Source organism: Apostichopus japonicus, chromosome 7 (assembly GCF_037975245.1).
Source record: "Apostichopus japonicus isolate 1M-3 chromosome 7, ASM3797524v1, whole genome shotgun sequence".
Lineage (NCBI taxonomy): Eukaryota > Metazoa > Echinodermata > Holothuroidea > Aspidochirotida > Stichopodidae > Apostichopus > Apostichopus japonicus.
In genome coordinates, this window is record NC_092567.1 from 24,434,831 (window position 1) to 24,450,882 (window position 16,052).

Sequence of the window (16,052 nt, forward strand, 5' to 3'; positions counted from 1 at the left end):
TGAAAACCCGTGATTACCGTCGAAAAAATACTTTTCAGCAGCCAATTTGGTTTATGTGCTTGTGTCATCATTGGGAATAAGTAAAGGGTGAGTGTGTTAACAGTAGTGTGTACTGAAAAGTGAAGCGTGTATGTGTCCCACCATCACCCCCCTTCTACCCTCCCCCTTCTACCCCCCCCCCCCAAAAAAAAAGAAGATATGACGCACTATCTTACGCGTGTTTCAACTTTAAATTTGCCATAAGTAGACGAACAGTGACGCCTCCTCTCGAATTACGCGCAGTCCTTATCCAATAAAACACGACCTAGATATCTCTATAACTACAAGTGTTATATACCTCGTGAAAGAGCCCCCTTCAGACGCGCCAGGCCATAACGGACTGTTCCCGTTCCCCAAGTCACTACGACTACCATATCGAGGCTCTGTTACCGACAGTCCATTTTGCTATAATTAAAGTTTATTCCCGACCTGCCCTTGACCGCCTAAATATGGTTTTATATTATTGTTACTATAAGAAGGCGTCGAATAAGACGGAGAAAAAGGCTTTCGGTAAAAGGTCTAACACGTTTAGTTTAAAGTAAAGCCTTTCATATCATTTTACATTAGATTTGAAACGGGTTTTTAAGACCAACGACTATTACAATATTTGACAGTGTGCAGCGTCACAAAGTCTTAACAAAGATAATTAAACCTATTAAGTTTGCATAATTGTCCTAGTTAGGGGCATATAATTCGCGGGTAAAGATTATCATCATACATATCAATACATTTATAAAATAAACGGATTTGTGTTAACACATTTATTTATAATACATCATATGGACGTTTTTTGGAAACTTCAAGGGAGTGACAACGTCACGTTATTAAGGACGATGTTCTAATTTAACCAATATTCAGCGTCGGAGACGGGGTTAGGGGAAGTGCTGAAGGGGGGGTTGAAGGGGGGTGGGACGAAATATATGTAAATTATGGTGGCTCGTAACAAACTTGTTCATCGTTCAAACTTAGTGAATAGCATTTTAGTTTCTATCATATTTATTGGCAACGTTGGTGACGTTTTTAATTTAACACGATTTTGGCGAGCCTCAGATGGAAGTTCGTGATATTGAAACTTTGAAACTTAATTCCGTGTTAATTCATCGAATTATGTTACTGATGACTAGAATTTCCGCAAATTGCTAACGTGAACTTATACATGTAAGTAACTAATTTATACCTTTAAAAAGGAGGAAAAAATGAAGAATGGATTTTACAAAATGTAGTTAATGAAAGTCTCCAAAGTACCCCATATTAATAGAATGATTGCTTATTAGTTATGGATTTATTTAAATAGATATTGAGAAGAGTAATTTATACATCTCATTATAAGGGATATGAAAACAACTGTCTCATTAAATCTCTCGACTTCGAAGGATAGAACTATGTTGTTTTTGGTCTCATTCTTCGTTATTTCCACAAAACCTTGACTAATTAGTATTAAACCAATTGATCATATGATCCCAACCTAACCCCCACCCCCTTACAACACCATAGTCCACACACAGCACAAGAGAGAGGAGGAGAGAAATTGTGGGAATCCATTAACTTTGCATAGTTTTTGTACCCTCGATGGAAAATGCTTTATCAACATAATCAATACCTTGTATTTTTGCCATATATTGGCTTCCAGTTATGTCAAAAAAATTGAATGAAAAAGTAATCAAATTGTAAACGATTTGTGCTAATAGGAAGCATTTCATTTTTTGCAGGGGTGGGGGTGGGGTGGGGGTTAGCTACCTAATGAAGACAATGTATAATATTACTAATGTCGACGATGTGTCATCAAACTACAATATAAGGGTATAGGCACTATTATTCTTAAACTATTACCATCACGCCGCCACAACTGTGCATATAATTTAAACGAAACAAATTCTTTTATTGAAAATGGCATTTTGGGGTTTACCTCGTCTCGGAGTTGGTCGCTAATTGGCTTAATAATTCAACAACAAAAATAAGTGAAATACAGTAAGAATAATATAATACAAAACCATTCATTTAAAAACTCTGCCTACCCCCTCCCCACCCCACCCCTCCGGATTACCAGCACCACCGCTGAACAGCAGAAAGAAAGCAATTCTAAAGTTGTGGCCTAATTCCCAGCAACCCGTCCCTGATTATTCCATCTTGAAATACTTAAATATATCACGATTTATCACAATGAACCACAACGGTATATCAATGTGCCATTACTTTATGTTGATGAAAGTTGTCTTTTATATTTTTTAATGATGTATTATTGAGGCCGATCAAGGATGTGTTAGGAAAACGTTGAACAATCAATGTTTATAACATTTAGCCATGGGCTATTGTAAGCGAGAGGGGTGCATGCCCCTGAACTGTTAAAGGGTGAACAGTGTGCTCTTGACATGGTCTATTGTGGGTCCTATTGTTCTACTAGTAACACCCTACCCCTTTTTTGTCCTATAGATGGGGTATAAGCCGTTTTGACACCTCCATAAATCCCTCGCAGTTACAAAACCCAATCGCTGAGAATCGATAACGCTATTGAAATATTCCTTTAGACGTTAATGTCCTATAATGTTTGCCAATGTTCGCTTGAAACTTATCTGACAGCCTTGGGGTGTGTCTAAAGCATTTAGAGAGGGACCTGAGAAATCAATAGAGAGTTGGTGATAGGGCCATTAAATGCATGAAGGGGTGCTTCTCGAGGCCACACAGATGCACCTATATACCACCCTACCTATATAGTTTGTATACCAAGATATGTACCAGAAACCTTTATATATCGGTAAAGCTTTCTGCTTAGCGTTGTTTATAAGTTCATGTGATTATTTGTAGTGGCAATTATTATGTAGACACAACTTTTGTTACTTTACCATATTTGAATTCTTAAACAAATGGGTCACTGTTACGCTAGTCTGTAGTATATCTCAAATATTTGTTTAGCAGAATGCATTTTGAGACTGCCAAAAACGGAGGATACTTAATACAAACACCCCATCCCCCATCCCACAGCCCACCCAAAAAATAATCATAATAACAATAAGAGAAGGTGAAATCCTACAAGAATCCAATTGAAGCTAAATCTCAATTGTCAAAAATTGGATACGTTGTTTGTCAACATTTCTGACCAGTGATTCACTGAAGCATGGAGGTAAAACAGACCTACAGCCTGTGTGCACGGACAAGGGGAGAGAGAGTTGGGGGGGGGGGGTGTTGATAGAGGGGCAGAGTTTGAGACTACCCTCTCACCATCCCCGACCCAACTGTACCTACGGTTAAAGCTTGCTCCTCATACCCCACCCCCTCTTCAACTTTAGCCAACCCTGGAGGAGGGGCCAGACTGATGCCAACTTTTTCCTTTGATCGTTGCGTCCTAAAGGTTTCCTATATAATCATCAACAGTATAAATATATATATATATATATATAATATATATATAGACATAGAGACGTAACTTGGGCACAGGCAAACAGTTTTAAGCTATGCGGTCAGTTCGAAATAAAAGGTTATGGAAAACGATAGTCCTTGTTACTTCACAAGGGGTACAAAATTGACAACCCATGTTCAATTATTGGTAAAGAAATTTGGTTTACAATTTCAATCGGAAATCGGTCTGCCTCGAGGCTTTTTACTTGAATTACAACAAGGTAAAGTCAACAAGGTAATGTTGATCCGGTTTAGATTTTCTTGAATAAAGAATTTCTTGACAAGACGAGACAGAATGGTCAAGTTCAAAAAAAAAATGAATGAAATAAAGAAAGTAAGGAAGAAAGAATTGAAAAGAAAGAAGAAATTCTAGCGTCATCGTCAAAAGTCGTTGTACTTTTAACCAAGAAAACCGTCTCCTTCCCATTACCTCTCCTGTATCGAATTATAAAGAAATCCTTTTTTTCGCTTTACTTTCTCAGAATGACTATTATTAACGTCGCACATTCCAATGAAAATAAGTAGAATATTGTCAGGGCCGGAAATACCGATTTAACCCCAAAAATAATAATAATTATAAAAATATGAATTATTCTATTGAAATGTGGGACATTTTCATTGTAAGGCAGGAAAGACGATTTAACTTGTAAAATTGAATCGATGATTTGATCCTAGCTTAATTTATGCCAGTAGGGAAAGTAGGGCAATACTTATAACTCTGATTCCTTCTTTCTAACCTTTAAAATTTAACTCACCCTGCAATATTCTTTTTAACTTTATCCAACAACAGATTCCCCCTCACCCCCACCCCACCCCACCCCCACCCCACACCACCCGCCGTTAACAAACAGAAGACAAAATAGTATTATGTTTGATGTAAGGTTTGATGGAGACGCTAAAATCGAGCGTGATTAGAAATTGATAACCAGGAACATTTCCTCTTTTGACAAAGAGAATATTTTCTGCGCAATCTGCGTAAAGTTTTGAAAGATCCATTTTAATTTTGCGTTCTTTCAACCCTCTCCTAACAAAAAGTAAATAAATAAATAAAATAACTCAAAACACAAGCAAAGCAGTACATATTGTGACAAAGTGTAAAGGAACGTTGAAATCAAATGTTATGAGGACTTGATCATTTTGACCCGTTTTTCTCCTTATAGGATTTGTATCAATGTTTTTGAAATTGCAAGCAAGTATATAATCTATATAATATACTTAGTCAAATAGGTGGGAGAATGGTGAGACAGCGAGGGGCAACAACCTCCCCACCCCCCCCCTTTCTCCCCAATTTCGTTTTATAAATATTTTTTATTGTCTATAGGGAAATGAATAACTATTCCGGAGAACAGAAACTTTCGCCTAGTTTGGTTTCTTTCCAACTCCGCCGAAACCGGATTTTTGTTTAGTTTTGTAATTTCAACCATTTATGAATATTTTCATGCATCTTAATTTGATGAGATCTATAAGAAGAGGAAGGGATTGAATAGGGAGAGGAGTGATTAGGGAAGGGATTGAGTAGGGAGGGGACGTGGGCAGGAGATGAGAATGGGGGGCACGGCGAGGAGAAGAGGAGGCGGAAGAGGGGAAGGGAATTTCGTCTATTCAAATAAAAGTATAAATCTCAACTTACACTTGGAATATTTTCCTGTGAGCAGACTTTCTCCGCTAAGAGTCTATCCCTTATTTCCCAGGCGAATATAGACGGGCACTCTCGTTTGTAATGTGCGATCCTTGTGACCACGTGCGGTGTCGCGACGCGAGGTTTACTGCCTCCGATTGCTCTCGGCCTGATGGAACCGGTCTCGTAATAACGTCCGAGAATTTTAGAAACACATCCATTGGACACTTGAAGGATACGGGAGATGTCACATGGGCGTGCACCAGAATGGGCCAATTCTACGATTTTTTGTCTGGTCGAATCTGGGAGAGGCCTGCCATTGACGAAAACACCACCGAGCTGATTTACTCCGCTGTGACCTACAGAGAGAGAGAAGAGAAATGCTATAAAAATATGAAATATAATATAATGACAATAATAATAATTCTTTCTCTTTGGATTCTGGATAAAATTAACATTGGTGAATCATATCAATGGATCTCAGTTTTGACGTGATAATGTTCCCGTCACGGTTCCAAGAAGGAAATATTCGTTAATTGACAGCAAACTTTGAACATTCATATTTTCAGAAACAAAAGCTCGGACACTCTATCAGAAAACGATATTTAACGGTATTTTTTGGCTCAAATGTTTATCAATTTTCAAAACAATTTCCAGCAATTTTATCTCTTTTTCAAACAATCCAGATATAATGAAAGATTATTCTTGCAGAAAAAAATCAAATCGAAAAGTATATAAGATAGCAATCTTAATTTAAATCTGCATAATTTATATTACCAGTTTTCCGGAGAGACATACAAATATACATACAGACATTTACATAAATTCACCTCTGGTTTGCTGCATGGGGTACAGAATTTCCTGCACATGAAATGCTTAGTTTTTATACATTGAAAACACGGTTTCGTGAGCTACCGAAGTACCAATACACCCTTACAGTTTTTTTTAAAAACCTAAACGCAAATTCGCAGTCCTCTTAAATTGTTATGTTCTGTTACTCTCTCTATGGCGACAAAATGAAGCTCTCACCAGTGGAAATGAATCCGTGTACAATATATATATAAATATATAGTTGAAGTTTTCTCTCTCCGCTGAGACTAAATAATACAGCTGGCAAAATGAATCCAGAAATTCTGTGCAATTTTTATCCTTTTCAAAAATGCGAACTTTACCACAAGAACTTTTCAAGAAGCGTATAGCTCCGGAAACTGAGATATGTACTCAAAATTATCACTTCAAATTTGTAAGCCTTTTCTTAATAATCTCTATTCTTCTCGGATATTAATCTTCCGCGTGAAAAATGAAACTTTTTCCAAAATTTCAAGATTATCATTCACAAGTTTAAATCATTTTCGTAATAATCGCTAGTCTTCTCGGATACTAATCTTTCGCGCGAAAAATAAGACTTATTTTTCACGAGAAATTTAAATTCAGTGGAAAATTGTCATTCTAAAGATTCGTTAAAGTTAATTTACTTTGATAATAAAAAAAAAAAACACCAAATTTATCCATTAGAAATAGTTGCATTACTCTTTTAGTATTTCATTCAAATTTCGCTTTTTGTTATGAAAATGAAAGAACACGACAGGGATAATGCAATAATGAAATTAAACAAATTTCACTACAAAAAAAAAATGCTCCGAAATGAATTTCCTCTGTTTTAAAAATGACTTACAATTCAATCTTACATATATACAAAACGGTAAAAAAAAATGAAAAAAAAGAGAGAAAAAAGTGAAGCTGTCTTTTACAAAATGATTCATTACACATCCAAAATGACTTTTTTTTATTCCTTTCCTGTTGTAATTAGCGCTTCCGAAGGAACAAAGGTAAAGAAACGAATACAGTTAACGTATTAAGTGTGGATATGATGGCCACGCATGGTCAGACAAACCCATTCAGTCCGTGTCTGGTATTTCCCTTTTCTCATCAACTTTGGCCCCAATCTTATCAAGTTTGTCTGGTCTTAAGAAAATGGGGTCTTAAATTCTTTTCCTATCAAAAGGTTAAAGCGGTTGTTTTTTAGTAATTTCTATTATTTTTTGTGGTTTTTTTTTTGTCTTCATCCTCCGACAACTGACAAAAACCACGACACATTATTTTTTCTTTATTTCTTTTTATTCGTTTCGATGTGTGAGTTGTGGATTATCTAATCGATATTCTTAGCGAAGTGTGCCAAGTCTTTAATGTTTAAAACAGTTCAAAAAAGGAAAAAAGAAGACAAAAATACATGAATAAACTATATAGGTTTAGTCCTATATAATGAACCACACCTCTTATGTTAGTGTAGCATGCAAATAATAGATGAACTTGACGATTAAAAGAAGTATTTGAAAAGAAACAGAAATAACCCAACTCCTCCTCCCCCCCCCCCAAGTCACAGAACGGTGACGAAAGTTGACTGCAAATAGTTTGGTGACTTGCAATGACTCAAACACAAACCTAAATATTATCATAAGGTTATATGATCTACATATTTTAGGATGAGCAACATCCCTCCTCCCCCTCCCCCTCCCCTCCTCCTCCTCCAAACTCCCCTCCCCTCCCCCCCCCCCCCTTAACAGCGGATATAAACTATTACACTGTTTGTGAGATATTCTAGCTTAAAGTCCTATTCGGCGACTGATAAATCTGTGATGTCATAACACTAGGCTATGTGTATGAGTCCTCGTACTCGAAACCTAACATAGTTGCATGTACTGGTACCCAGTCCCCATGAATTTGTACTCGTAAGAGGGGAATTTTTTTGATATAGCGTAGACACTAGTAAAATTTTTCCTTTTTATTGATACACTGTCAGGGACAAATATTAAAAAAAAATGTCAAACCAGACAAACATTTTTGTAGAAAGATTACAAGACTATGGAAAATATGTTTATCATTGAAATAAAAAATAAATAAAAACTGGTGAAACATATTCGATTACAATTTTAAATTCCAACACCACTGTTACCTTCTTTCCTATATTTCTCATTCTTGCATCGTGTTGCTTAAGTTAACCCTTTCCTCTTATAATTCCACGATTTTTACTTTCCATTAAACAAGGTCGACAATTATTTAAAAAAAAGGTAGTATTAAGATATAATCGACATTCAAGTAAATAAGTCATGTATATATAGAAAAATTGTAAACATTTGTCCTCTATCGAATTTGGAAAAGTCCGATCAAAAATGATCTTATTATTTCGCTTCAAGAAAGTAACCAAATATCGCCGCTTTACCACCTTCGCCCCCAATATTTCTGCTATATATACCACCATGCCATACACCCTTGTGATATAGCTCTGAACTAAACCGTATTGATTACCTAGCAGGTAAACTGTTCAGTCGTGTAATTATTGCAACAGATAAATTTTTCGAGTCAGTAATTAGATATAATAGATATTTGTCAAAGATGAATGATTTTTTGTTCCAGCTTGTAGATTTATTTCTATTGTTCGGATAGAATAATTTAATCTTCTGATAACAAAAAAAAGGTGTAACCAAAAATAGTATTGACATATAAAAAATGTCAAAAAGTTAAAAAGTTTGATAAAATTTTGCAGATTCATGCATATTTGACGAGTCTGTGTGTATCGCGGATTCATGTTGTGACCTAAAACTTATTTCATACTTAATTGTGGATGTTTTTTCGTCTGAGCGATTTTGCGTTCCATGAGTACGACGACATTCTTTCAGAATAAAATATAGAAAGGGCATACAAGTCTTTGCAATCAACAGATTATCCTTCTTAATCTCGGATAATGTTAATGTTAAGCGAGAGATGGTACATTGCAATTTAGTAATCATAGATGTATTCGAGTAATTGAACATACATTATGAATAATCATAAGCTTCCAATCCTTGAGCAATGAAAAAACATAATCATAAATTGAAAATCTATAATTACAATAGAAACACTTGCAATCGAGAAACAATGGCTTTCTACAATATGACAGCCGCAATCACAAATCGAAAAAAAAACCACTGCAATAAAAATCACTCATTTGTAATCGAATTCGAGTAATCGCATAATTTACAATCGAACATTTACACATAATCGCAATCATAAGCAATCCATTACTTAATTGACCAATCAGTAAAACAATCGAGCAACTGTAATCATTTAGAAACAGGTTTAACATATTTGTTTTTGTATATAATTTAGTGTCAAAGGTCATGTGATTGGTCAGTTTTCAAGTTTCTTTAAGTTTATTAAAAATCCAGTTTAAATACATGAAAGTACATCCTTATAAATTTGTATGTAAGAACATAGTTTAGAGTTATAAGGTTAAAAGAGTGTGTGAACCCGTACCCTAAGAAATTAACCGATGCCTCTGTGCTGAAGAGGAGAGGGGAGTGGGGGGGGGTGGGTAGAAATAAAATATGAACTATCTCAGTTGGAAAGCAGACCAGCGTGATTGGGGAAAGGGGTGGGGAAAAGGAGGGAACATGGGGTGTGGTAAAGGAGGGGATAAGGGGAGAAGATGTGAGAAAGATTGTTTAAGTTACTTGTGTAAAAATCATTTGAACTATCTTGCTTGCTCAACGTTCTCTTAACAAACTATAATATTGTACGCGTACTTACAATACATCCTTGTAGATTTCCTAATTCCTTGTATCATTTATCTCCATTTCTACTAATTTCATATCTTAGTGTCTAGTTACTAACCTTTGACCTCCCACCCACACAAAGGCGAAACCTCTCGGTCGATTTATCAATCAAAATGGTTGATGCCAAATAACTTTTAGTAAATTTCATCTCTACCTTTCTTGTTTATTTTTTCTTCTTTATTTACTTTTTAAATATATCAGCGTCTATATTAAATTATACTCTTAACTATTCAAATCCTTTTAACCAAAAGCTATTTGAACTCTTTCCTCATCTTTTCATTTTCTACAACATTGAAGTTTCTTAGAGCCGTTAAGAGCTTAACTGGCTAATTAAACCATCAAACGACATTGCAGCTAAAATGTATTTACCTACAGTTGATTCACTTTATACAAACAGAACTATACTAAAACGTGCTCAATTGATTGCCCAATTCCAAACTAAACATGATGCCCAATGAACCGACATATTGTTGAACTGTTATCCCCCCCCCCCAAGGAAGAAAAAGATAAAAAGAGAAAAGAATTAACATATACTCACTGACAGTGTCAAACAACTGTATATAACTAGTTATTCTTTGACTAAATGGAGACATAATTAATTAGGAACGCGTGCAAGCGCCTACCGCACCTATAATAATTGTCATAATATATAGATCAGCCTAGCGTTAAGTATGAAATTCATCACATCTCATTTTGAGCTTGTCAGTCAGACAATATCGTTGTCGGCTTTTGTTTTGCAGTCACCTTCCATCCTTTCTTCCCATTTTTCTTTTCATTTATTTATTTATTTAGTTAGTTATTTGTTGAATGGAAACTTGTACTGTACTTAATGTAACATTGTTAGGGCGTTCTCGCCTGTTAATTACTTAGATGATACCAAGCAGCAGAAAGAAGGCTATGGTTCGTTCAAAGTCGGCATTTGCTTGTAACTTGTAAGTACAAGGGTATTATCGTATGCATGATGGGGGTTCTTACTTATGATTGTCTAGATGTGGTGATAAGGCTCATCAATCAAAGGGAGGCGATCACATGCAGCCAAAAAAATAAAAGTCAACGTTTTCTAGAAGTTTCATTCACAAATTAAAAAGAGAGAGAAAAAAAAATAATAATAATGTGAAGAACAATTTTAAATAATCGTGAGCGGTTATTTCTTTGGATAACGATCTAACAAATAGAGTACCCCATAAGGATTTGAAAATGATAAAGGCCAAGAAGAAATGGGGGGGGGGGTGATGATTCAATTAATGGTAGAAATAATGAGTAAATTTTTGAAACTTAAAATAAATTGATAACATTTACAAAATTCATGATTTCTTTTTGGTCGTTTTAAAGAAAAACCAAAGTACAGATGAAAACGAAGTATGATAGTAAATATTGGGAGTAACTTAAAATTTGAAAAAAAAAAGAAATAATGCAAAGCTCAGAAAGGTCACCGAGATAAGATGGTATCGTTAATTATGGACGAATGGAATATTTTGAACATATGGCCGGAAACCTTTGATGGAGGCTGTCGGTTTTTTGGCTACGCAGATCCACCAGGAATACATGTTATGCTTTTTTAATGTTGGGTGTGGGGGGGGGGGAGGAGGTGAAGAAAAGGGGGTGTCTGAACCAACATCTCTCCCTTGAACAATTATTTTATTATAATAAATCAAAGCACAAATCTTTAAGGTGAACGTAACGTGTGGATTGGTAGTGGTGGTTAGGTGGGAGTGGGGGGGGGGGGGTGATAGATTGATGGTGTGTATCTTCAAATGCCTATCAGATTATATATATACATATATATATATATATATATATATATATATATATATATATCATTTAGAAATGGTAAAATTGATTGCTACCTATGACGTCATATTGGTCGATTAGATAAACACTCAAGCTATACAAACAATTTATCCAAATTTTCAATCAAACCTATTCAAACAGAGCTATACTAGAGAAGTGTACCATTATCAGCAATGCCAACACAAATGGAAAGAGTATGTATAGTGCAAATAAATTAAAGGGACCACGACTCATGTTTGAAATGTTATGAGTGTCAGGGTTGGGCTGCGGAATGCAGGTGTCCTACCAATGCCTCGTGGTGTTTAAAATTGCCACTTGTGACTGTACCACTCCTATAAAACTCACTGATGTGAAAACCATCGAGGGTACAGCAGTAGGCTATGACCTCACTCCCACCAATTTCTCCCGATGTCGGGGTCCTGAATTTGTCCAAGAAAAGCGACAAAACTTAAACAAAGATACACCATGCGACAAATTAATTTATCTGTATAAGATCCAAACATTTGCTTTAAAGAAAATTTTCTTTTAAAAATAATCACTATAATTTTAAGAGATCGATTTGCTCAAAGTGAGAATGCATTATCATTGTTATCCTATAGAACATATATCCAACATTGTTCGTCTCGAATATGCACTTTGTCACCCTCCCCCCAAAAAGATTCAAAGTTGTTCGACTTCCATTTCATTACATGGAATACAGTTGACTAATTCTATCTAATAAATCACATTGCATATGGATTCTTTGTATATGGATTACATCGATCAGCATCGATTGATATTATTTCTGAAAACCAACTATAAATACTTCATAATAATATTGCCATATAGTTTGTCATAGCTTTCATTCAGACTCAGAGCTGTATCATCTATAAGCTCCACGACACACACGTTCAACAAAAGGAAACATCATCTCTTATCAGCCTTTTTGTCTTCCCGAGAAAAAAAAACCAAAACATAAATCTAATTTAAATATAACTTTCGGGACTTGTGTTTGTATCTCTTTGTCGTCCAACGGCAAGGTTGATTACCTGGGCGATAAGTGCAAGCTGGCGACGTGAGGATTCTAGGGGCCAAAAGAGGGTGGTACCTCTAGATAACGTTCGCGCGGAACATATCAGCTTGTATACATGTATATACATATGTTTATATCTTTACATTTAGTAAAATCAAATAAATTAGTGGGAAGTATGCTAGACTGGATTAAATTTGGTAATGGAACACGGCGAGCAAAACCTTACCACGTTACCTTTCGAAAAATATTAAGACACTTTCTTAAAATTATTTAGACCGTGTGCTGTTCTCAAAGCCTGATGGGTTGACTATAAATCTGTTCATTTCTTACTTTAATTTATTCAATTCTTTAATACTCTTTCTTTCTTTCTTTCGTTTTCTTTTCTTTTCCTTTTTTTGCTGGCTTCCTTTCTTTTCTTTCTAATGATGATTAATGGGAAGAAAAACATTTTCAAAGTCACTTGGATTAACTATCACAACTTTTCTATAAAAATGTATCTTGCTTCAGTGATTTGCTATCCTCCTTTGCAGTATATCGCAATTGACAATTCCATTTCCGTGCTATAGTGTGAATGCATACATATTTTCGTGTATATACATAGATATATGTATACACATATATGTATATATATATATGTGTTTTATTATATATATATATATATATAGATATATATATATATATATATATATATATATATGTATATATATATACATATATATATATGTATATATATATATATATAACTCTTTATATATATATATATCTCTTTATATATATATATATATATATATATATATATATATATATATATATATATGTTCAACACTCGTGTGTATACTATGCATAGTAGATATTTTTGCGTGTGGTTGTTCGCAAGTTTCTGAAAAGCTCAGTTTTTAATTTTGCATGATGTAAATGTCGGTGTACTTGAACACACCATACTGTTATTTACCGCAAGATTTCCACACTGACCCTGAGAAATGCTTTGTAAAATGTCTCTTTACTTTTTTTTCCCTTCTTCTTTCTTCTTTCTCCCTATGCACCTTAATATTTTAAACCCTTGATTTCTTAATGAAAAGTCCTTCCCCGGCGTTCGCCCGCTCGGCGAGTTCGCCCGTACACGAGATTACTAACACGTATCAAGCACTACTACGCTATCCTATGGAGACACAGACGAATCCCACGAGACAAGCACGCGCATTACGACCCAATACGCGCCATCCTCGCATGCGAGGGTCAAAACTCCTAACGCATAGACTTTTCTATATACAAATATAAAACACTGGCTCTCACTCAGGCTAAGGGTAAGGTTAGAAAAACAGCAACCCAACTATTAAAAAAAAGAACGAAAAAAAGATATCAAAATGGCTCTGTTAATTGAACATACCTCAGACTATTGTTTTGACTTTTCATCATAATACAGACAATGCCATTAGAATTGCTTGTAATTTGTTCTTAAACAATAAGGAACCAGATCCATTGTTTTCAAGGAGGATTCACCCTTCCCCTCTCAAGGCTGAGGTTTGGGGACGAAGAGGGGGAGGATGGGTGGGGAGGATGGGGGAGGGGGAGTCGTCCTAGCGCATCCTTGAAGAATTAAGTCTGCAATGAGTCACATCCAAAAAATATGTTATCTATTAGATTGGAAAGAATTTCCATAACATTTTCTCATTTTTCTTTTAAAATATTTTTCGATAGATTTGGATTTCTGAAACGAATTTATAAGATAGAAAGTTGATGGAAATAAACGCTTGACTTTGCCATCTCATTTGTACTACAATGAGCTGCTTAAGTAATTTACTACAAAGTTACAACGAATTACCGATCTTGGACAACGGTTATACCTTTTAGATCTGAAGGAGAAAATAATGGTACTAATAATAATAATAGCAATACTAAAAATATTTACAACAAATACTGCAATGTCTATAAGCCAGACACAGAAAGTTTTCCAACATTCGGTCTCATTTGGCCCGCCTAATTTTTTCTATGTAGCACGGAAAACTGTCGTTTCCATTGCTAGATTGAAAGTGATATTCTTATATTAATATTCCAACTTTCGTCCCTACACTTCTTCTCCAATCCAGTGACTATAATGTAACCTGTTTTTTTTGGGGGGGTGAGGGGGGGTTCGACTGATTAAGTTTCAACTTGCAAGGGAGTTGGTTGCTTCATTTTCTTCTGATCTTGTTTGCAATTATCTCTGATTTCTGCGCTTGAGCATTCAATGAAATCAACTAGTAGTAGTAGTTACACTGTAATCTGTGAACGGAAACGGAAATTTGGACTTGCGACAAGTCGTTTGAACAACACGACATCCGGCACGAGAAATGAATATTTGGACTTGCGACAAGTCGTTTGAACAACACGACATCCAGCACAAGAAATGAATGTTAAATTGGTAGTCCAAAAGTCTCAATTTCGATATTGTTTGCATGAAGATAATGTTAAGACAATGATGATGATGATTATGATAAACTGAAACTAATTAGTACTTAGTAACTTTCTCGGAATTTGCTCTGTAATGCCTCTAATACTCGACCAGGAGAGTGAGTGGTGGTGGTGGGTAGGGGTGTGGGGGGGGGGGGGGGTCGGAGTGTGGGAAGGAGTGCGGGTACGTTATGCAAGCATATTACACTGGTACTAGAAGAGTAGATGCTAAAATAATATCCGTTCCATACAGTTTAGATTTATCTACCGACTATAATTAACATTAATTAGTAATAACAAAGTTTGTAAAAGTTACAACAAAACTACTTTAAATGGACGATTATAATTACAACTTTTGATTCCGATATTTGAAAGAGGAAACTAATCATGACACTTTCTGGATTTATTTATGAGTAAGGATCAACCCCCCCCCCCACACACACACACTCATACACTCGCTCATACACACAGACATATTCATTTCCTAACTTTCCGAAAGAAACCAAATTCGATTCCTTAATTTAAAAAAGTTGGCCGCGAAAAGAAAGCTATATATATACCGTATTTTAAAGTGCCTTTCTTTGTACCTATAATGCACCCCTCTTTCTAAGCGTTTCAATGGATTCACACATATTTTTTCTTAGATCTGTTTAGCACCCTATGAGGTTCATATTAAAAATAATTACTCCTCTTTCCATTGGCTTTGTTAGATTTAACAATCAAGTTTCCGTCCTGCGGCCGTGGCTCTGTTTTGTAGCCTCGGGCGGGGAAACAATACTTAGCACGGAACGGGAGTGAGTTGTAAGAAGGAATGGTGAAGGTTTGGCGACGCAGTGTCTGCTTCTGGTAACTTACTCACACTAACACCAGATTTATTCTCTCTGTCTTTCAATTTTTTTCCCTTCCCTTCTTTTTGCTGCTTTTTACAACGCGAATCGACATAACTAAACTTGTTTCGCGTCATTTTTTCATTCTTCTTAAGTTCTTAGTATTTCCATAAGCTTCCTGTCAGATTTTTTTGTGGCCCAAAAAAAGGGAAAGGGGGGGGGGGTGAAAGCAGATTTTAGGGATTTGTTAGTAAAAATAAACTTCGGAGAAAAATTCTGTGAAAGTTAACTTTTGTGCTATATTTATGTATTTGAGCATAACAACAATGAAAACAACTTTTGAATATCGA

General features: G+C 35.5%; 1 protein-coding gene across 6 annotated transcripts in view; it reads right to left on the bottom strand.

Moving 5' to 3' along the window:
- Positions 1-16,052, bottom strand: part of LOC139969834 (paired box protein Pax-6-like) — a 145,705-nt gene that overhangs the window by 46,007 nt on the left and 83,646 nt on the right. For all 6 annotated transcript variants that reach the window (XM_071975141.1, XM_071975139.1, XM_071975140.1 and 3 more), the window contains one exon: positions 5,063-5,409. In XM_071975141.1, the coding sequence (XP_071831242.1) occupies positions 5,063-5,409 (347 nt within the window). The remainder of the gene's footprint in view (positions 1-5,062; positions 5,410-16,052) is intronic.